Source organism: Saimiri boliviensis, chromosome 8 (genome assembly GCF_048565385.1).
Source record: "Saimiri boliviensis isolate mSaiBol1 chromosome 8, mSaiBol1.pri, whole genome shotgun sequence".
Taxonomy (NCBI): domain Eukaryota; kingdom Metazoa; phylum Chordata; class Mammalia; order Primates; family Cebidae; genus Saimiri; species Saimiri boliviensis.
The window spans coordinates 103,248,223-103,272,365 of NC_133456.1; the positions used below are offsets into that span (position 1 = coordinate 103,248,223).

At 39.6% G+C, this 24,143-nt stretch overlaps 1 protein-coding gene across 6 annotated transcripts in view; it reads left to right on the forward strand.

Moving 5' to 3' along the window:
• The window catches only part of NSUN6 (NOP2/Sun RNA methyltransferase 6), a 59,919-nt gene that overhangs the window by 12,363 nt on the left and 23,413 nt on the right, over nt 1-24,143 (forward strand). For 5 of the 6 annotated variants that reach the window (XM_039478785.2, XM_074404963.1, XM_074404964.1 and 2 more), the window contains 4 exons: nt 5,811-5,920; nt 8,773-8,926; nt 14,007-14,088; nt 22,067-22,186. In XM_039478785.2, the coding sequence (XP_039334719.1) occupies nt 5,811-5,920; nt 8,773-8,926; nt 14,007-14,088; nt 22,067-22,186 (466 nt within the window). Of the gene's footprint in view, nt 1-12; nt 3,004-5,810; nt 5,921-8,772; nt 8,927-14,006; nt 14,089-22,066; nt 22,187-24,143 lie in introns of those variants that run through there. The other variant, XM_074404965.1, reaches the window with a different exon arrangement.

Below are 24,143 nucleotides of genomic sequence, written 5' to 3' on the forward strand. Positions count from 1 at the left end.
GTTTGTCAATACTTCATTTCCAAATTATATATTCTTCTCAATAAAATTTGTCACAGGGAGCTTTACTGTTCAGTGATATGACTAAGTTTCTCCATTGTTAGCAACTTTCTGTAGATAACAGGAATTCAGAAATTTATAAATGCAAACTTTATATTATGTCCTGGAAAATCATTCAAAAGAAGACTAGGAATTGGGCCAAGGACCTTGAGAATAATGCATTTTAGGTCCCTTTAGTGCTGTGATTTTTTTTTCCCCCACTTTCTGAGAAGCTTTATTTCATTTGCTTACTTGTATTATACAGGAATTTTCAGTGCTAAATTAAAACTTTTTTTTGAGCTGCAACAAAAATATAAAGTAACTTATTTTCTACTTTCGTAGCTGATATGTTTGTAAAATTTTGTTTTTTGAGACAGTGTCTTGCTCTGTTATCCAGGCTGGAGTGCAGGGGTACAATCCTAGCTCATGACAGGCTCGAACTTCTGGGCTCAGGCAGTTATACCACCTCAGCTTCCAAGTAGCTGGGACTACAGGTGCATACCACTCCACCTGGCTAATTTATTTTTTATTCTGTAGAAACAGTCTCACTATGTATCCCAGGTAGCCTCAATCTCACCTCAGCCTCCTGAAGTGTTGAGATTACCCATGAGAGCCATCTCGCCCAGCCTGTAAAATTTTATTCATAATTCAACAATTATGTTAAACTACCATGTGCTGTTTCTGTTCTACTCACTCATTTATTTGGAAAGCTTATGTTTGAAAATTGAAAAATAGGTTTTCAGGCTTGATCTGTGGCTACTCCTGTTATCCCAGCACTTTGGGAGGCTGAGGTAGGTGGATCCTTTGAGCCCAGGGATTGGAGACCAGTCTGGGCTACATGGCAAAACCGTGCCTCTACCAAAAAAAAAATGATAAAAATTAGCTGAGTATGGTGGTGCCTACCTGTAGTCACAGCTATTAAGGAGACTGAGGTGGAAGGATCGTTTGAAGTCTGGGAGGTGGAGACTGCAGTAGCTGTGATTGTGCTACTGTACTCCAGTCTGGGAGACAGAGTGAGACCTTGTCTCAAAAAAAAAAAAAAAAAAAAAAAAAAAAAAAAAAAAAAAAAAAAAAAACCAAAAAGCTGGGGGATATGGGGGGAAGGAAAAATAAATTTTTATAGTATAATGAATGATTATAATGATGTTTTATTCCTTTAGAGCATGTTACAATTCCCAATTATGGTCTAAAATCTTTTTAAACTCCTAAGAGTTGCAACAAATAGAGAAATACTTTTGTTAAAACTTTAAAGTAATTTAGTGGGCAGCAATAGAGCAGTGGTTTAATAAACTATGATTTGTCCATGCAGTGGGATAGTATATGGCCTTTAATATGGGAGGGCAATACCTGCCAATCAGAGAAGATGTTTATGATCACTTGGTAACTATCAAAAGCAAATTGCCATACTTGGGATAATTACTTTTTTTGCAATTAGAAAATATACCCAACTACGCATTTATGTTATTTATTTACATGTTAAAAAAAAAGTCTGGAAGCTGTAACATACCCAACTTTTGATCGTAGTTAACTCTGAGGAAGTTAGATTGTGAGAGAGGGAGTAAATAAAAGGCAATTTCCACGTGTATTTCAGTTTTATTTTTTACTATAATAATGCATTTTTTGCAATTAAAGTTAACTTTTGTAGGCTTCTCATTCAGTTTATTTTTAACATTTTTTCATCTTTTGTTCAGTTTTTTTAAGGTGAAATTTACATACAGTGAAATGAAGAGATCTTAAATCTATAGTTTGTTGAGTTTTGACAAATATATGCATCTGTGTAGCCAAGACCCACTCCAGTCAAGATAGAGTATTTCCATTATGTAAGAAATGTCTCCTGTACTCAGCTACCCTACTGGGAAACTGCTGTTCTGATTTCTGTCATCTCTTAGTTTTGGACCAGTTATTTAGCTACTATAATAGACCACAATAACAGAATATGGAGGTTATCATACTCCTTATGAGAATGCAAAATTGTACTTATTTAGACCATTTCTTAATCTGTTAAACACCTCTTTGTTCTTTAGTTTTAGTTTTTCTAAAGATAGAGTTCAGTTAGGTTTTTCTTTATAGAAGCAACTAAAAATTAGAGTTGTATATAAATATAAAAGTAATCATCTCTTATATCTATCATCCATTTACTATGGGAGAGTAATACCTGCCAATCAGAGAAGAAGTTTATGATCAGTTGGTAACTATCAAAAGCAAATTGCCATACTTGGGATAATTTTTTTGCAATTAGAAAATATACCCAACTATGCATTTATGTATATTTATTTACATGTTAAAAAAAAAAAGTCTGGAAGCTGTAACATACCCAACTTTTAATAGTAGTTAACTCTGAGGAAGTTAGATTGGGAGAGAGGGAGTAAATAAAAGGCAATTTCCACATGTATTTCAGTTTTATTTTATCTCCTGTCCTACCTCCCGGTTTTGCTACATAACACCTAGGAGTTCTAAGTAAAAGAAACAGTGTTTCACAAAGTGGCAGAGCTGAGTGATTAAGAATGTAATTGATATATTAGAGGTTAGGAATGCAGAATAATTGAAAAGGGAATAGCAAGCATGTGAGCTGATATTGGGGGGTTGGAGGTATGGTAAGGGAGGCGGTCTGTCTCCTAAATTTAGGGTCTTTGGTTTAAACAGTACAGTGTCAAGAGTGAGAAGTACCCATTAGTCAGTACAAGGCAGTAATTAAAAGTAGGTCTTTCTTGCCTTAGGTTATAGGTTGGAGAAAAAAGTGTTTCTGAGAATGCACAGCGTTAAGTTCCCTTCCTCAAAAAGGTTTGGAATTCAGATTGCTGCAACCTAAATTGTCTTGGAACCTGCAAGCTGGGAAATGAACTGTTCAGTCCCAAGCCAATTCCTGGGTGCTTGGCAAAAACAAAGTGACATTACTCTGGAGCGGCACCCATTCAATCCAAGCCAAACACTTTGCATTGTTAAAAGGACACTAGGAATCAAACCACTGTGAGTAAGAATCAGCATATACAATAAGCTGCAGGATTAGATTTCCCTCAGAACTTTAACAAATAGATCTCTCTAGCAGAGACTGTGAGAAGAGTTTTCTTCTGAGATAAGACGAGATCGGGCATGTTCATGGTGGTATGGCTGTAACAAGATAGTTTTCTTAAAATGATTAAAAATGAAAGAATAAAACATAAAAGACCCGAAGGATAAAAACGTAGAATTGAAAACAAACTTCTAGAAATAAAAATGTTGAAAACTCACAGTGAATTAAACAGTAGATCAGATTCAACTGATGAGAAAATTTTTGAATTGGGAGATGACTCTTAGGGAATTATCTAGAAAGCAGCAGAGATAAATTAAAAATATGAAAGTGAAATTGAGTCATAAAAAATAAGAGCAGTTTGTATTTCTAATGAGTCCCAGGTATAGAGAATAGAAATAATGGGGGAAAGACAATAATCACAAATGTAATAACTATGGATTTCTAGAATTGATGAAAAATTTAAGAAGTGTGAGTTTGAAGCCAAAATAAAAGTAGATCTGTATCTAGATACTTCAGAGTGAAATTGCAGAACACCAAAGACATAGAGAAAATCTGAAACCAATGGTAAAAGTCAGGAAGCTATTTCACTAATCACATAAAGAGATGATACCTGTCTGACATCAGAAGAAAGGTCCATAGGACCTTTCAGAACTGGAAGATAGCATGATTCCTACATCAGTGTCAAGGCTTAGCAAGGGTTTAAGATGCTGAGTGTCTTAGTTTATCTTATGCTGCTATAACAGAATACCTGAGACTGGGTAATTTATAAAGAACAGAAATTTATTTTTTGTGGTGTTAGAGGATGGGAAGTCCAAGATCAAGGCAGTTGCATCTGATGAGAGCTTTCTTGCTGCATCCTTAAATGGTTGAGGGCAGAAGGGCAAGAGAAGGCAAACTCATCGCTCCAAGCTCTTTTTATTATGACATTAATTCATTCACGAGGGCAGAGCCCGCATGACCTAAACAGTGCCCAATAGGCCTTGCATTCCAACACTGTTGCACTAGGGATTAAGTTTCCAGCATGTGAATATTGGAGGACACATTCAGAGACTGAGACATCTAGTTTGATTATCCAGGCAGATATGATGCCTTGTTCAAGACTGGAAACAGGATGAAAAGATTTGGGATTCTGCCAAGAAGTTGAGGAATGGATGAGGGAAACGTAACACTGTTCAGTACTTGCTGAGTTTAAAGTAACTGTGAGACAACTCTATATAGCTGTCTGTAGGTAGTTAAAAATGTCAAGTAAGAGTCTAGGCCAGGTGCAGTGGCTCACTTCTGTATTCCAGCACTTTGGGAGGCCGAGGCTGGTGGATAACCTGAGATCAGGAGTTCGAGACCAGCCTGGCCAACATGGTGAAACCCCAGTCCCTACTAAAAATACAAAAATTAGCTGGGTGTGATGGTGACTGACTGTAATCCCAGTTACTCAGGAGACCGAAGCACAAGAATCGCTTGAACCCAGATGGCAGAGGTTGCAGTGAGCTGAGATCATGAACCTGCACTCCATTATAGGCGACAGAGCAAGACTTGGTCTCAAAGATAAAAAAGTCTAGAAAGGTTAAACATTAGAATTCGTGGATTGTTTTTGTGAGTGATTATTGAAATCATGAGATTGCCAAGGGATAGAATGCAAGGTGAGTAGAGATGGTGGCATGTTTTGGAAGCTGGTGGGGAGAGCCTTTTGAAGAAGTAGGCAGAAGGCTGGTAGCGGTGGCTCACACCTGTAATCCCAGTACTTTGGGAGGCTGAGGCGGGTGGATCATGAGGTCAGGAGATAGAGACCATCGTGGCCCACATGGTGAAACCCCATTTCTAGTAAAAATACAAAAATTAGCTGGGCATGGTGGCGTGTGCTTGTAATCCCAGCTACTTGGGAGGCTGGGCTGAGACAGGAGAATCACTTGAACTTGGAAGTCTGAGGTTGCAATTAGCCGAGGTGGCACCACTGTATTCCAGCCTAGGCAACAGAGTGAGACTCCATCTAAGAAAAAAAGAAGTAGGCGGAGAATGAGCAGCAGAATGTTTGAGACCAGGAAGGAGTAGTATAAAGCTGAAAATTGAGTAAGTTTGATGATTTGGGACCATGGAAAGAAGATGGGATCCCCTTAATTCTCTGAGCAATGAGTTGTGACAATACATCCAAAGAAGCTTATTAGAGACCCAGTGATCAGGGTTTTTATTTAGGACTGATCACATTGGGGCCCTGATCTTTGGAACACTGATTGTTAGAAGTAATACAGATTTTAGTGGTCTAAGAAATGAGTGGCATGTGAGAAATTGGAAAAGAGTCCAAGAGGTTGGGCAGCAAAAGAAGGAAAAAAGACTTATCTTGTTTTCTTGTATTGTTTAAATTGTTCATACTATACCATGCAATGGTTTACCGCTTTAGAAATGTTTTTGTAATTCCTTGTGTATTTTTCTGTTTTAGTCTTTGAAGATAGAAAAAGTCTATTTTTCTTCTAATGGTGTGATAAACAGTAATGCTTGTTAAGTGATTGAGCAAATTCCGGTGCCACTTTACATTGCCTTCCACCAGATGGACCTCTTTTGATTATTTTTTCTTCTCCTTAAGTGCCCATCTTCATGGTGGTGGTGTTTTTTTCCTGTTTCCTCTATATGTATACCTCTTTTTTCAGCTTTTTCTTATGTGTTCAGGACAATTAAGATTAAAGAGGCTATTAGATTTCAGATAGAACACTGGAGAAGTTGCTAGGCTTTGGAGGTATGTTACCATTAAACTTCGTGTGTCTTACATTTCTAGGAAGAATATTAAAAAACAACAGTGTGAAGCCATTGTTGGAGCCCAGTGTGGCAATGCAGTTTTAAGAGGAGCCCATGTCTATGCCCCAGGAATTGTGTCAGCATCAAAATGTAAGTATAATGTTTGGATTTCTCTTTAAGGTTCTTTAAAATTTATGTGCATTTTCAAATGGAAAGTTTATTGAATTGCCACTAAGATGTATTCCAAATTTACCTTGGTCGGATATTTTTCCAGCTTTGCGTTTAGGGTTTTATCTGATAAGGACTAGCAAACTAGTCATCATATAAGGTTTTCTGACTGTTTTTTGTTTTCTTTCCAAATAAGGATGTGGTTGATTATGATTGTTTTAGTGGATCATTACTGATGAATAGAGAGAATATACAAAACCTCTGGTTTTTTTTTTTTTTTTGAGACGGAGTTTCGCTCTTGTTACCCAGGCTGGAGTGCAATGGTGCCATCTCGGCTCACCGCAACCTCCGCCTCCTGGGTTCAGGCAATTCTCCTGCCTCAGCCTCCTGAGTAGCTGGGATTACAGGCACACGCCACCATGCCCAGCTCATGTTTTGTATTTTTAGTAGAGACGGGGTTTCACCATGTTGACCAGGATGGTCTCAATCTCTCGACCTCATGATCCACCCGCCTCGGCCTCCCAAAGTGCTGGGATTACAGGCTTGAGCCACCGCGCCCGGCTGTTTTGTATTCTTGACTGTATTGCCTTAAAACTTCAGAAAGTTGTTGTATCATTAGTGAGAGAACATCCAGAACCTGGAATCTGAACACTGGGATGAAACTTAGTATTCTTTATTCACCCAGTTGGTGTCATATCTGTATTGCATATGCTTAGTAAGTTAGTCACTGTGGCTCAGTGGTACCTTATTGGACTTGAAATCAAGAAACAGTGGCTTTGCTCTGTAGCAAACTTACCCAGTCTCTGGGCCTAAGTTATGGTGTCCTTGAAATAAATAATTTGATCTGCATCAGAATTGGGCCAACCACTACCTGCTGGCCAAGTCTGGCCCATGTCTGTTTGTGTATGGCCCACAAGCTAAGAATGGTTTTTCCAGTTTTGAAATGTTGTAAAAAGATACATATACAGCCGGGTGCGGTGGCTCAAGCCTGTAATCCCAGCACTTTGGGAGGCCGAGGCGGGTGGATCACGAGGTCGAGAGCTCGAGACCATCCTGGTCAACATGGTGAAACCCCGTCTCTACTAAAAATACAAAAAATTAGCTGGGCATGGTGGTGTGTGCCTATAATCCCAGCTACTCAGGAGGCTGAGGCAGGAGAATTGCCTGAACCCAGGAGGCGGAGGTTGCGGTGAGCCGAGATCGCGCCATTGCACTCCAGCCTGGGTAACAAGAGCAAAACTCCGTCTCAAAAAAAAAAAAAAAAAAAAAAAAGATACATATACAAAGAAGAATATGCCAGAGAGACCTTATATAGCTACAAAGCATAGAATATTTATTTGCCCTTTTCAGGAAAAGTATGTTGACATCTGATTTACATGATTTTAACAGTTCCCTTAGCTCTGATAGGGCTGCTCGCTATTGTTGCCAGGTAATAGCCCAAATAAATTTATGATCGATTAGGTTTAAAAATGTTTTTTGGAAGTGGACTGTAATTTTCCATTATAAATATAACTGGGAGCTATTACAGAAAAAATGAAATGCCTATAAAAACTGGATTTAATCAGTCATATAAATCAACTCTGCATATACTGTAAAAGGTATTCTAAGAGTATACACACATATACGTATACATGTGTGCATATGTATGTGTGTGTGTGTGTGTGTATATATATATATATATATATATATATATATATATATATGTGAATGGATGTATATGCTATTGTGCTGTCACAGCAAAATAGCAAAGAAGTACAAACAGAGTAATGGGATTTAGAAACATTTCTTCGAAGGATTTTTTTTTTTTTTTTTTGAGATGGAGTTTCGCTCTTGTTACCGAGGCTGGAGTGCAATGGCGCGATCTCGGCTCACCACAACCTCCGCCTCCTGGGTTCAGGCAATTCTCCTGCCTCAGCCTCCTGAGTAGCTGGGATTACAGGCACGCGCCGCCATGCCCAGCTAATTTTTTGTATTTTTAGTAGAGACGGGGTTTCACCATGTTGACCAGGATGGTCTCGATCTCTTGACCTCGTGATCCACCCGCCTCGGCCTCCCAAAGTGCTGGGATTACAGGCGTGAGCCACCGCGCCCGGCCTTCTTCGAAGGATTTTTAGGTACATTTTTGAAGAGTTACTTTGAAGGAAACTTAGAACTTTGAGACTTGAGCTGAGATGTCAAGATTTATAAGAAATCCCTTAAGGCTTGGGGGAAATAATTTAGCTCAGCTAAAGATTTGCAGCTGAGGGTAGGATGTTTTCAAGTTTCCTATTTGTTTTCATCGAAAAAGATTCTTGAGTGAGTTTTATTGTTAAGGAATATTTTATTTTATTTTATTTTATTTTATTTTTTGAGACGGAGTTTCGCTCTTGTTACCCAGGCTGGAGTGCAATGGCGCGATCTCGGCTCACCGCAACCTCCGCCTCCTGGGTTCAGGCAATTCTCCTGCCTCAGCCTCCTGAGTGGCTGGGATTACAGGCACGCACCACCATGCCCAGCTAATTTTTTTTTTTTTTTTTTTTTTTTCGTATTTTTAGTAGAGACGGGGTTTCCCCATGTTGACCAGGATAGTCTCGATCTCTTGACATTGTGATCCACCCGCCTCGGCCTCCCAAAGTGCTGGGATTACAGGCTTGAGCCACCGCGCCCGGACTGTTAGGGAATATTTTAAAGTAAAAAGTCAGATTTTCTATTAAAGATTATATTGAGATAATGAGCCAGTTTGAACTGCTTCAGGCCCACTATAGATGCCTCTGGAGATCGCCTAGCTCAAATAATTTTCAGGATTCTTCTGCTAAAGTATAGATCAATGTTACCTGATTTTCTTCTTTCTCTAGTTATGAAAGCTGGAGACGTTATATCTGTATACTCTGATATTAAAGGAAAATGTAAGAAAGGAGCCAAAGAGTTTGATGGAACAAAAGTATTTCTTGGAAATGGGATTTCTGAACTAAGCCGCAAAGAAATCTTCAATGGGTTACCTGAACTGAAGTATGTCATCAAGTGCTTTGGGGAAATCAGCATCCTTTTTGTGGGTCAATGAAAATTAAAAACAATGTAAAATGTATCTAGTTGTATTATATGAGGGATTTTTTTTTTTTTTTGGGTATAAATCCAACTAGAAAAAGATAGTTTAACCCATATTTTCATGATTTTTGGTCAAAAGGGGTAACTGATCAAATTAAAGAGCCTCATTAAGCAACCAGTTACATTGTAATTATCAAATAATTTTACTTGTCCTTCTGAATTTTATTTTTTTTTGAAATATTTTGCATCTTTGAAAAACCATGTTGATCTTGAAGGAGACTGCATTAGATGATCTATCCAGATCATTTTTAACATTCTTATTTGTCACGAAAAAGTTTGATTTTAATATAAATTAAAATATTTTTTGATTAAAAATAAATTTTACCAGAAAGCTAGCACTCACATGAATATTTATGGGTAAAAATGAATGTTTAGGTTTGTTAAAACTAAATTAAAATATTGTCTGTTCTAAATCATCTCGGGTTGCTAATGGCCCTAAACAAATTGGTAAATCCAGGCTCTTCTTTTGCTTAGTCTTCTGAGGCTGTTTGAATTTTGAATTCTGTGGACAGCTCGATTACTTCAAAGTTCATGGCTAACATAGACCTGCTGAAAGCTGTGGATTTCTCCATTTAGGATTGAATGATATCCCTGATTCTTACAAGTTTTTCATGTTACAACAATTTGAGTTAGCCGTTGAAATTCATTTGTTTTTCTGAAGAAATTGACTGTTGGATTCCCTAGATCTAAATAGAAGCACTTTCCAAATGGCTGAGAACAAAGATTTTGTTCTCCTTAGAAGGCTTCATGAATATAAAGATTATGCACATATCTACTATGTTTATCTTTGGACCTGTAACAGGTAATTGGTATTTTGAATGCCTCCATTAGTTAATTGTTAATAGTATACTCTTCATTCTCTTATGCTATTTGATGTGATTCCAGTTATTGTGCTGAATAATGTTTTCTGAACAGTGTTCTGGATAATCGTTTTGGTGGCGGAAGTTAGGAGGCAGCCATCTTTCAAAAAACTCTTGGTTTTTTGACTGGGTATGGTGGCTCACTTCTGTAATCCCAGCACTTTGAGAGGCCAAGATGGGTGACCTCACTTGAGGTCAGGAGTTCGAGACCAGCCCGGCCAACTTGGCGTAGCCCTGTGTCTACTAAAAATACAAAAATTAGCCAGGTGTGGTGGTGGGTGCCTGTAATTCCAGCTACTCAGGAGGCTGAGGCTGGAGAATCGCTTGAACCCAGGAGGCAGAGGTTGCAGTTGGCCCAAGATCACACCACTGTACTCCAATCTGGGTGACACAGCCAGACTTCAGAATTTCAAAACAGGAAAAAAAATTGGTTTTTAAACTCAATTTATTCAGTTACACTCTTGCAAGTTTTTTCTCTTCCTGTGTGAGAAGCAAGGCTGCTGTAACAGAAATGCTACCTGTTTCTTACTTGTATTTTTTTAAAAGTTTTTTTTTTTTTTTTTGAGACAGAGTTTCACTCTTGTTACCCAGGCTGGAGCGCAATGGCCCTATCTTGGCTCACCACAACCTCCGCCTCCTGGGTTCAGGCAATTCTCCTGCCTCAGCCTCCTGAGTAGCTGGGATTACAGGCACACACCACCATGCCCAGCTACTTTTTTGTATTTTTAGTAGAGACGGGGTTTCACCATGTTGACCAGGATGGTCTCGATCTCTTGACCTCGTGATCCACCCGCCTCGGCCTCCCAAAGTGCTGGGATTACAGGCACGAGCCACTGCGCCCGGCCTAAAAAGTTTTAAACCAACACAACTAATGGTACAATTGTTACTCATTTAGTGAATTTGAGCCCTTTGCTTTCTTGAATTCCAGGGGGGTTGAATCATTCATAGATTCATGGAGGTAGGTTAATTTACTAACAGACTGTTTTATCCTGTGCAGTCTTGTACTTTGCATTATTTGGAGATACATGGCTACAAAAATATATTTTAAAAGAACATGTAATTTCATACCTGAATAATAATTGGCTTAAATTCTTCTTTATTATGTTATTTTAAGTTCAGTGATTTATAGCAGTCACTTATTCTGATAGGCATAGTCAGAAGGAGATAGTCAAAGAGCACTAGAACCTAAAGTGGCCGTTAGGAACTGAGGAAGACAGGCATGAACATTTTAAAGTTTCAGTATTTTTAGAGGACCAGAGTCCTGCAAGTCAGAAAGTCATTTAAATTATGGAGTGATCAGACTATGGAATTCAAGATACTCAAAAATAGTTGTAGACTCTGGTCTACAAGTATTAGTTGTAGACTGTTGATCAAGGTAAGAGTACCAGGTGTCTACAGCTAATAGTTGTAGACTGTTAATCAAGGTAAGAGTACCAGGTGTTACCACAAAGGACTGACTTGCTTTGTTTTTTCTTGTAGAGATAGGGTCTAGCTCTGTCACTCAGGCTGAAGTGGTGTGATCAAAGCTCAGTGTAACCTTGAACTCCTGAGCTCAAGCGATCCTCCTACTTCAGCTTCTGAATAGCTAATACTATGGGCACATGCTACCACGACCAGGTAATATTTTAAATTCCTTTTTTTTTTTGAGACAAAGTTTCGCTCTTGTTGCCTATGCTGGATGGAGTGCAGTGGCGCGATCTTGGCTCATGGCAACCTCTGCCTCCCGGATTCAAGCAATTCTCCTGCCTCAGCCTCCCAAGTAGCTGGGATTACAGGCATGTGCCAGCATGCCTGGCTAATTTTGTATTTTTAATAGAGACAGGGTTTCTCCATGTTAGTCAGGCTGGTCTTGAACTCCTGACCTCAGGTGATCTGCCCACTTCAGCCTCCGAAAGTGCTGGGATTACAGGCGTGAGCCACTGCGCCCAGCTTTTAAATTTTTTTTCATAGAGATGGGGATTTTGCCATGTTGCCCCGTCTGATCTTCAACTCCTGGTCTCAAGCAGTCTTTCCACCTTGGCCTCCTAAAGTGCTAGGTTTATAGTCATGGGACATCACACCCAACCAGGACTGGCTTTCAAATGTGAGTCAGTGACATTTCAGAAGTTTCTTTTGTATAGCAGGGACTGTTTGCCCTGGAAGTGAATACAGTGGTTTGATTTGATCCTGACTTGAGTTTTACCTCTGATTAAAAGTTCACATTCATGGATTTCAAGTGGTAAACAAATGACTAGCGTGGTAAAGGGGTGGGAAGAGGAAGAAAATGAATCCGCGTTTATTGTATGCTAAAGGCTGTAAGAACTGAGGGAGCTGGGCATGCTGGCTCATATCTGTTACTCCAGCAACTCCGGAAGCTAAGACAGGAGGATCACTTGAGGCTAGGAATTTGATGTCAGTTTGGGCATGGTGCTTTGTACCTGTAGTCCTAGCTACCGGGGAGGCTGAGGTGGGAGGATGAACCCAGGAGTTAGAGGCTGCAGTGAGCTATGATTGTGCCACTGCACTCCAGCCTGGGTGATAGAATGAGACCATGTGTCAGTACATACCTACATACATACATAGCTACATACAGACATACAGACAACAATAAAACTGAGGGGAATTTATAATCATGCCACTGCAGTAATAGTCCACAGATGGCTACTGGCATTATTTTACTCTAAAGACCAGCATAAACTTAACCTGTCAATATCAGATAGGGTATACACCATCTGTGTAGTTGCTTCCCTGCCAAGATCAACTCATAAGCTGTTCTATAAGCTAGCTATGAACTTGTCTACCATATTGCTTCTGAGACTTTATCTTTGTTCATCCTAATTGAGCTCTCCTTTGCTTGTACCTTTAAACCAGGTTTAAGTCTTCATTTTTTTTTTTTTTTTTTTTTTTTTTTTGAGACGGAGTTTTGCTCTTGTTACCCAGGCTGGAGTGCAATGGTGCGATCTCGGCTCACCGCAACCTCCGCCTCCTGGGTTCAGGCAATTCTCCTGCCTCAGCCTCCTGAGTAGCTGGGATTATAGGCACACACCACCATGCCCAGCTAATTTTTTGTATTTTTAGTAGAGACGGGGTTTCACCATGTCGACCAGGATGGTCTTGAGCTCTTGACCTTGTGATCCACCCGCCTCGGCCTCCCAAAGTGCTGGGATTACAGGCTTGAGCCACCGCGCCCGGCTAAGTCTTGATTTTTAAAGAAGTTTTTATTTTCTTTGGGTGCTCTGTTGCCCAGGTTGGAGTGCAGTGGTAGGATCATAACTCACTGCAGCCTGTAATTCCTGGAGTCCTCAATGGAACCTTCTGATTGAGTCTCCCAAGTAGCTGGGACTACAGGTACACTCCACCATGCCTGGCTAGTTTATTATTATTATTATTATTTGTAGAGATATTGTCCAGGCTGGTGTCAAACTCCTGACCTCAAGTGATCCTCCTGCGCCAGTCTCTCAAAGTACTGGAATTACAGGCATGAGCCACCATGCCAGCTTAAATCCTCATTTTTATCCTTCCCTTTTAATTAGACTGTACTTTTTTCTGTGCCCTCCTAATCCCTAGAACACTCTTGATTTCTCCTTTTTCTTGCCCTCTCTGGTTTGGCCTGACACACAAGGCCAGGCTTGGCTTTGTCTGACAGGATTTGGGTGTTCTTTCTCTGCTTCAATAGTGTCTGACAACCTCTGAGATTGTGATGTTTGTCTTGATGAGTCACTGTCCATGAGGCCATTGTGAGTCCTGGCCCTTCCTGGTCTGAACAGTTACACTGCCCCTCATAAAACGGGACAAAGGTGAAAAAGGTTATCCTTGGGATTGTGTCAGTTCAGGCAGTTATTCTATAAAGAGCTGACAGGAAGCAGTAAAGAATGAGGTCATCTTCAAATCTCTACGGAAACTCATTTGTGCTTAAATGCAAGGTTTATGTAACGTTTTCCTTTTTAGTTCTGATGGCTTCCTGTTCCACAGGTAAAAATTCAAAAATAATTCACAGGACTACTCTATGTATTTTGTTGAATAAAAGAGTTCCTAAAAAGGCATAGCATCTTATGTTTGACGGGCTACTTGAGAATGTTCCCGGAAATATAATTTGTATAGACTGTGGAATTATACAGACTAATGTTAGATTTCCTGTTTTTCAGAGGCATGGGCATAAGAATGACAGAACCAGTATATCTCAGCCCTTCTTTTGACAGTGTACTGCCGCGTTACTTATTTTTACAAGTAAGTATGTATAAAAGTAAAATATTTAGTGGCATTGAAACATACATCAGTGAATTATTTGAAATCTAGGATTTTTAAAAATTTAAGATACTTTTTGTGGTCTACTTATATACACTGATCTCCCTTTGGTTAAGCAGTAAGAAAAAACTTCATAAATATTCTTCTTTTACTCATTTGATTTTTAAACTACCTTTTAAAAAAATCTTTCTTTGCTCAAAGGTGATTTAATAATTGATTAAAATTACTGTTTTCCATCTCAAAATATTAATCTCTGAATATTGCATGCATTTGTTATATGTGTGTGCTGTTCCATTAGTAACTCATTTGATTTGTTATAGTCTGTTGGCTAGGTGTATTATTATTATTTGCAATATAAGATGAAGATACTGAAGACCAGATTTGTTAGGGCTCTTGGCATGTGTCACATGACTGGTAATTGGTGGTATTTGAACTCAAACCTAAGTCCAAATGCTGTGTGCTGTCTTATCTTGTCTGTCCAGTTATTATTAGTAGTAGTAGTAGTAGTTTTTTTTTTTTTTTTTTTTTTTTTTTTTTGAGACGAAGTTTCGCTCTTGTTACCCAGGCTGGAGTGCAATGGCGTGATCTCGGCTCACTGCAACCTCCGCCTCCTGGGTTCAGGCAATTCTCCTGCCTCAGCCTCCTGAGTAGCTGGGATTACAGACATATACCACCATGCCCAGCTAATTTTTTGTATTTTTAGTAGAGACTGGGTTTCACAATGTTGACCAGGATGGTCTCAATCTCTTGACCTCATGATCCACCTGCCTCGGCCTCCCGAAGTCCTGGGATTACAGGCTTGAGCCACCGCACCCGGTGTTATTAGTATTATTTTTGAGACAGGCTCTCACTCTGTTGCCCAGGCTGGAGTGCAGTGGTGCAATCGAAGCTCAGTGTTACTTCAACCCACTGGGTTCAAGTGGTCTTCTTGCCTCAGCCTCCCAAATAGTTGGGATCGTAGGCGTGCACAACCATGCCTGACTAATTTTTTTGACATTTTTGTAGGGATGGGGTCTTACTTTCTGGTCCATGCTGGTCTCAAACTCCTGACCTCAAGTGATCCTCCCACCTTGGCCTCCCAAAGTGTTGGAATTATAGGTGTGAGCCACTGCACCTGGCCTCTTCCCAGTATTTAGCCAGTAGACATTTTATAAATTCAGAGATTATTTCTGGTGTAAACGAACAGAAAAACAGATGTTAATTATACTCTAATTGCACATTGGTGATGGTCTAACACGTTAGGATATATAATCTAACATTTAATTGCTTATGAATCATTTTGGGGATTTTTGTTTGCTAATTTTAGTTTCAATGAAGTTTGGTGTTTTTTTTTGTGCTTGATTATATAATTCATTTTTAAACATTTGTGCTAATTTGAAAATGTAGCCATGAATCATTGCTAATGATACCTGCACTTGCACTCCTTCAAATTAGTAATGTTTAATGCCATGTTAGTTTTCTCTTTGGTTTGACAGTACCCACTCATCCCATAATTTAGGTTTTTGTTCCGTTTTGTTTGAGATAGGATCTCACTCTGTCACCCAGGCTGCAGTGCAGTGTCATGATCTTGGCTCACTGCAGCCTCGACCTCCTAGGCTCAGGTGATCCTGGGTAGCTGGGACTACAGCATGTACCACAGCACCCAGCTAATTTTTATATTTTTAGTAGAGATGGGGTTTTGCCATATTGCCCAGGCTGGTCTTGAATTCCTGAGCTCAAGTGATTGTCCTGTCTTGGCCTTCCAAAGTTCTGGGATTACAGGCATGAGCCACTGTGCCTGGTCGTAATTTAGTTTTGACTTTATAAAAAAGAAATCTTTTTTACATTTTTTTGCTATATATAGCTGTACTCCTTCACCTTAAAATCAGTTTAATGATGACTTGATGAAATATTGTGAGTCATTTTCTGATTCATACTATCCAGACTACCATAGAGCTATATTCTTTGTCACCTAATAGCAAGGGACATGAGAATTTCCTGCCAGAATAAAGCTTTTGTGTCAGAGGGTAGAGTGTAACCTTTTGTCATCTCTCCAGTGAAAGCAGTTCTATTTTATGTAATCTGCTTTGATGGCCAGTTTCTGATGGCCAGTGAGACTTATTATAAGGGATACTAATGGTATCGCCGCTGACATTGACTGAGTGCTTCTTGTGGTCCATGTACTGAGCTGAGTGTTTTACATAAGTTATTACATTTATTTCCTGGAAACCTTCAATTTCATAGATAAGGAAATAGAGCCTTAGAAAAGTAAATGCGTAGCATATGGTAGGTATTTATAGTTTTTCAGTGATTAAATGAGTGATTTGCCGTGTGCTGTGTAGATAAAAAATTATCACAGTCAAAATTTGAATACAGGTCCTTCTGACTTCTAACCCGTATTGTTGGCCCCATGCCAGTGCTCCAGGTATAACCCTTGGAAGATCTGCATCTGCATCACCTGCAGGACCTTTTGAAAATGCAGTTCTTGGGACATAAATTAGATTTACTGAGTTCCAAGTTCAGAGGGTGAGGGCTTTAAGCAATTCACATATGACATTAAATTTCCTAAGTGCTTCTTTGACAATTTCCCAAAAACTCTGTGGTCAGTGTTTTAATATAAGATATTAGTTGATCTTTTTGTGTTAGATTTTCCTTTTCAACCTGGTTCAGAACTGCCAGATTGTTAAGTGATCCATAAAACCTAAAGAGCTTAATTCAGTGCAGACCAGAACCGGGTGATACTCATTTCTCTAAGGAAAATTCTAAAAGAAAGTGCAGAAGAGTAAGTTTAAGAAGAATGTGGAATTTAAAAAATACATTATTATCCTTGAATTTTTACATACATAATGATTTTCACAAATAGAACAAGTTTCACATTTACATACAATGGTAATATAAAACATTTGGAATGTTTCAACAAGTTGCCCTTCTTTTCAAACAAACATACTTGAATACCAAAGTGAATTAAATGACAGTCACTGAAAGTACATCATGTAAGAAGCATCATCTAAATGAAAGTACTTTTCAGTAGTGTTAAATTATTGCAATAGATGCTGATACTTTAATAAGAAATTTAAAATTTTTGCTTTTGTCAGTATCCATGCTTCTCTAACAGCTAAGAAGTTCATTGTATCCATAATTTACAGTTTTCATTTTGGTTTTGGGAATTAACTTAGATCTAATAGAGAAGATGCCAAGCCTTTCATAGGTCTTAGGCTACATAGCGAGGTTTATTATCTCACAAATTTTATAATTTAATCACGCCATTCACCAAGACTCTGCAGTAAATTCATATTTATCAAATAACTTGAAAAACTTGCTCTGTCACCTAGACTGGGATAAAGTGGTGTGATCTCAGCTCCCTGCAACTTCTGCCTCCCAGGTACAAGCAATTCTCCTGGCTCAGTCTCCTGAGTAGCTGGGGCTACAGGTGTGTATCACTGTGCTCAGCTAGTTTTTTTTTTCTTTTTTTTTGAGATGGAGTTTCGCTCTTGTTACCCAGGCTGGAGTGCAATGGCGCGATCTCGGCTCACCGCAACCTCCGCCTCCTGGGTTCAGGCAATTCTACTGCCTCAGCCTCCTGAGTAGCTGGGATTACAGGCACACGCCACCATGCCCAGCTAGTTTTTTTTGTATTTTTCGTAGAGACGGGGTTTCACCATGTTGACCAGCATGGTCTCGATCTCTTGACCTCGTGATCCGCCCGCCTCTGCCTCCCAAAGTGCTGGGATTACAGGCTTGAGCCACCGTGCCTGGCCCTAATTTTTATATTTTTAGTAGAAACGGGGTTTCAGCCGGGCGCGGTGACTCAAGCCTGTAATCCCAGCACTTTGGGAGGCCGAGGCGGGTGGATCACAAGGTCAAGAGATCGAGACCATCCTGGTCAACATGGTGAAACCCCGTCTCTACGAAAAATACAAAAAAAAAATTAGCTGGGCATGGTGGCGTGTGCCTGTAATCCCAGCAACTCAGGAGGCTGAGGCAGGAGAATTGCCAGAACCCAGGGGGCGGAGGTTGCGGTGAGCCGAGATCGCGCCATTGCACTCCAGCCTGGGTAACAACAGTGAAACTCCGTCTCAAAAAAAAAAAAAGAAACGGGGTTTCATCATGTTGGTCAGGATGGTCTCGATCTCTTGACCTTGTTTCTGCCCACCTTGGCCTCCTAAAGTGCTGGGATTACAGGCGTGAACCACTGCACCTGGCAGTCTGATGCTTTAAGTTGTGTGTAGTTAGTGCTCAGCTGTTGCTTTTGGCAGTAACTCATTTTCAGCTTATTGAGTGTAAAAGGAGGATGTCATCTTACTGTTGTTACAATAAAAAGGACATGCACACAGGTCAGGAGTGCTTTTCTTGTACCTCAAGCAAAATGTAAATTCCATTGAAGAGAGGGATCTTACTTAACTCCAGTGCATAGACCAGTGTCTGATATATAGTAAGCACTCAGTGCATTTTGTGGAGTAAATGAATAAAGCGTCTGTCTACCATTTTGATTCTGTATTTTATTTTTTGAGACTGAGTCTCAATGTGTCTACCAGGCTGGAGTATTGTCTCATGATCTCAGCTTATTGCAACCTCCACCTCCCTGATTCAAGTGAGTCTCGTGCCTCAGCTTCCTAAGTAGCTGAGATTTCAGGCGCCCACCACCATACTGGTATAATTTTTGTGTTTTTAGTAGAGATGGGATTTTATGATGTAGACCAGGCTGATCTCGAGCTGCTGACCTTAGGTGATCCACTGCCTTGGCCTCCCAGAGTGTTGGGATTACAGGTATGAGCCACTGTGCCGGCCAGCTAGTAGTCTTCTTTCTTTTGTGTTTTTGAGGCAGTATCTCACATCTCACTTTGTCTCCCAGGCTGAGTGTGGTAGTGGAATTATGGCTCACTGCAGCCTGGACCTTCCAGGTTCAAGTGATCTTCCTGCCTCAGCCTCCTAAGTACCTGGTACTATAGGCACACAGCACTATGCATTGCCAATTTTTTATTTTATTTTTTTATAGAGATAAGGTTTCACTATGTTGCCGAGGCTGATCTGGAACCTCTGGTCTGAAGCGGCCCTCCCATCTAGGCCTCTGAAAGTGTTGGGATTATAGGCATGAGCCACCACACCCGGCCTCTCTTTTCATTCTATGTGATTATTGTTTTGTTATTGTGCAGGACAGAAGGACATAATTAAATGCTTTGTCTCGGAAAAATATTTGGGAAATTTGTGGGGGTTTTCCATTTTGGTTTGGTTGTTGATGCTTCTTGCCTTTTTCTGAAAATTGTTATTCCCCCAAACCTATACCTGGGGGGAATACCAACAGCTAATGAAAAAGCTTCACATTGTGGTGGGGGCTTTTATAGTGGTAGGGGGGTTTATGAGCAGGGGCTTGTGATAGGGATTATTTTTAATTTTAGCGTCTCAGATTACCCAAAGATATTTTGTAAAGTTAATAGAAGTTAATAGTAGTATTGTACACAGTCATTAAAATTGCAACTCTGCTATATCATTTGGTTCTCAAAATCAAAAAGGAAACTTTTAAATTGCTTAAACACAATCCATGGAATTAAGAAGTATTAGATGCCCTTCAGTTGAACTAATTGTCTGATGAAGGTTTAACAGTTAAATACTTACAGCAGCTGCTTTCAAAGTTATAGTATTGGTTCACTGGAAGAAAAAATTGGTGCCTGAAACTTAATTTTTTTTTTGAGATGAAGTTTTGCTCTAGTTGCCCAGGTTGGAGTGCAGTGGTGTGATCTCCACTCATTGCAATCTTCACTTCCCAGGTTCAAGCGATCCTCCTGCCTCAGCCTCAGAGTAGCTGGGTTTACTGGCATGCACCACCACACCCAGCTAATTAATTTGTATTTTTAGTAGAAATGGGATTTCTCCAAGTTGGTTAGGCCGGTCTCAAACTCTCAACCTCAGGTGATCTGCCCGGCTCGGACTCCCAAAGTGCGCTGGGATTACAGACGTGAGCCACTGCGCGCGGCCCTTAATTTTTTAAGTGCCTCGTTTCTTCTAAGCAATTTAAAGAGGTTGCACAAACTAGGGATCATTGAATAAATACTCCTGCCTGGCCCTACCACTTGTGGCTGCCTTCCTTTGTCTGGCTTAGAACCTGGATCAGATATTTAAAAGCCTTCATAGGTGATTCTAATGTGCAACTAAGTGGTAGGCTAGTCCAGCAGTGGTGCCTGGGTGGATGCACACTAGAATCATGGAGGGTGATTTTGAAACCACTGATGATCCAGTGCTAGAAATTCTCACGTTACTAGATAAGGCCCAGACTTTTTTCCTAAGCTTACCAGGTGATTATATTGCAAAACCAGTGTAAAGGAATATTATAGAGGAAGGTAGCAAATGATTTTAAGAAAACTCTGTCAACGGGCACAGTGGCTCACACATGTAATCCCAGCACTTGGGGAGCCCAAGGCTGGAGGATAACTTGAGCCTGGGAGTTTAACACTGCCTAGGCAACATATTGCAAACCCGATCTCCACACTTGATCTTAGCCAAAAGGCCAGCAAGCGATACAGTGCGACACCATCGCTACAAAAAATTTACAAAATTAGCCAGGCTTTGTAGTCCTAGTTAATCTGGAGGCTGATCTGGGAGGATTTCTTGAGCCCAGGAGTTCAAGGCGACAGAGAGCCAAGATTGCACCACTGCACTCCAGCCTATGTGACAGAGCAAAACCATATCTCCAAAAATAAATAAATTTTCAAAACTGTCATTTGAATCTTTAATGAAGCATATTGACATGGACTCTTTCATATTATTTGACTTAACTATAATCAGAAGGTTCTTAATATATTATGTTTGAATGGAAACTTATGTAATCTTCAGCCAATCCATTAATGTTACCATTTTTAGGAGTGAAGCATAGCAAGTTGTCTCCAGATAAAGAATCAGCAAACCTTTAGCAGCTTCAAACATGTTTTAGTGTTTTCATCTTGGAGTTCCATTTAAATATTTTTGTAATAAATAAAACTTGCTGCCAGGTGTACTGGCTCACACCTGTAATCCCAGCACTTTGGGAGGCCTAGCTAGGCAGATTGCCTGAGCCCAGGAGTCCTAAGACCATCCTGGGCAACATGAGGAAACTCTGTCTCTGCAAAATATATAAAAAATTAGCTGGGCTAGGTGATGTGTGCCTATAGTCCCAGCTACTTGGGAGGCTGAGGTGGGAGGATTAATTAAGCCCAGGAGGTTGAGGCTTCAGTGAGCTGTGATTGTGTCACTGCACTGCAACCAGCGTGACAGAGCCAGACCCTGTCTCAAAAATATAAATAAATCATAGAACTTGCTGGATAAACTATGGTAAAGCTATTTTTAGTGTTTATAGCTCTTTGGATGCCTACATTATTTGCATTGATTTTAATGCTCGTTATATTCAGAGGAAGAAATTTGCTTGTTTGAAACTCCTTTCTCACCATTGAGTTTGTTTTGAAGTGGTGATCTTAGATTCCCTTGAGAATGTTGGAGCCAACTCAAAGTTCTTGAGGATGTTTTTGTAAGAATGAATTGAACTCTTTAAGGTTTAAGAGGCACGATTGGGAGGATCCAAAATTTAAACCCAGCCTAAGCAAAATAATGAGACCCTTTCTCCAAAATAAGCAAATAACTCCATGCATGTTAGACTCTGTTTTTCTTGCAAGGTAATTTTAGAAATGAGTTATTTTATGACACTATTCCATCTGTTTTATTCAAGGCTGTCATTCTATAATTAATACTAATAAATTAATGAATTAATATGACTTACTATTATAAATGAGGTACGTTTTGTGTTCTTTCATAGGTGGTTTGTGTGTCAGTCCTGGGAGATCATGGGATAGTCAAGGAAATTGTGAATTTCCTCAGTATATTTATAAAAACTATCCTCTTGGCAGACTTGGGGATGCTGTATAGTGGATTCAACCCAGAGGCTTCTTTACATTCTCTGGTTCTCAAAAATGGTTTACGATTATTCATAATTAATAACATTTTTTTTTCCTTACAGAATTTGCCATCTGCTGTAGTAACTCATGTTCTAAATCCTCAGCCTGGAGAGAAGATTCTAGACTTGTGTGCAGCACCTGGAGGCAAAACAACACACATTGCAGCACTAATGCATGATCAGGTGAGACTGTCTTCACAGCAAAACCACTTTCAAAGCAGTATACATTTCAGTAGTGAAGGTGGAACAATGTGTAAGTTCTGAAACACAGCCATTCACAGTCTATTTCAGATTCAGCCAAAATGAAAACTATTCAGTGATGTCAGTCACCACATATTAAGCTCAGTAGACAATGATCATTTATGAAGACTGTCTCAAGACCTTGAATTTTACAGTTTGCTAATAAGATTATAGACTACTTCTGTTATAAAATTTAATACATTTAGCTATTATTTCATATTCCTAATTTTAAGATTTTGTAGTTTAAACGATTAAAGTATATTTTGCCATTAAAAACTAATTTCACAGTACATTATCAAAGTGTGAAATGTGTATATGTTAAGATATATATACACATAGTTCTATAATACGTAAAGATAGACACATACATTTAGAATATTTACTATTTAAAGTTATTTTGGTCTAAGAAATATCTCTAATAGAAAAGGATGTTTTTTAAATGCTGAAAATGAGAATCAAAAAAGAGCAAAGGATATTTGTTGTTTAAATTTTCAGGAATTTAATACCCTTAGAGAGAATATACTTGTCTGCTTATTTATATTCCTCTCTGCCTCAAAAGAATTTAAAGTGGTAAAAACTCTTGAGGGAAAATTTATTAAATACCACTAGTGCATAAAATAAAGCATCTGAAATAAGAGTTCGTTTTGTGGAGTTGTAATGTTTTTTTGTTTTTTTGTTTTTTTTTTGAGACAGAGTTTCGCTCTTGTTACCCAGGCTGGAGTGCAATGGTGCGATCTCGGCTCACTGCAACCTCCGCCTCCTGGGTTCAGGCAATTCTCCTGCCTCAGCCTCCTGAGTAGCTCGGATTACAGGCATGTGCCACCATGCCCAGCTACTTTTTTGTATTTTTAGTAGAGACGGGGTTTCACCATATTGACCAGGATGGTCTCGATCTCTTGACCTCGTGATCCACCCGCCTCGGCCTCCCAAAGTGCTGGGATTACAGGCTTGAGCCACCGCGCCCGGCCAGTTGTAATGTTTAATGCAGATCTTTTTTCAGTTTATATGGAAGATTTAAGTTTGATCGTGATAGGTTTTGAGAAAGTTTTAATTCTCATTTAATTTATGGTGTATTTATTGTATTTGCTTAAAGATAATTATTCGTAGAGATTTGACTTTCTCTCAGTAAAAAAAGGCTTTCCAAAGGGAGTCTGGATATTCAGTTTTCTATTGGTTTTATAATATGTAAAGGCACAAAATTTTGGTGGCATACATTTTGGGGTCTCGTGAGTCTATGGGATTCAGCTGATCTCTGCTGGGCTCACTCATGTACTAGTCAGCTGCAGGTGAACTAGGCATTTCTGATGATCTTGGGTGGGCCCATTCACTTAGACTTGGATAATTGTTGGCTCAGCTAAAGTGGCCTCAGCTGAGACAGCTGGGATGCCCTGCCTCTGGTCAGTGTGTAAGTTCTCTGGCTAGGACCAGCAGAGTAGCCCAGCAGAGGGCAATAGTTGGGGGCTGGTGATGGCAGAGAGCAAAGCAGAGCAGGAGCAACTGTTCAAGCGCTTTTCATTGTGTTTTTACAAATCTCTGCTTATATCACATTTACTGTCATCCCATTTATTGGCCAAAACAAATCACATGGCTGAATCTGATCAGAGTGTCAGCATATTTGGTATTGCAGGATTTTCTGGTGAAGGATGAATATATGTGGAAAGTTGAAGAATTGAGGCTGTGTAGGCAGCAATCAACTATAATGGGACAGCAACGTAGACATGAACAACCAGAATACAAATATTTGAGCCAGAACTGAATCCCAAATTGTGTTGCAGCTTTTAATTTGTTATTTGTTTTAGTAGGTAAACAAATCTTTTTTGACTGCAGCCTCCAGCCTTGTAGTTTTATAAAAGTAGCCTTCAGCTAGTTTCTCCTTTACTGTGCAATACATTTGACCCTT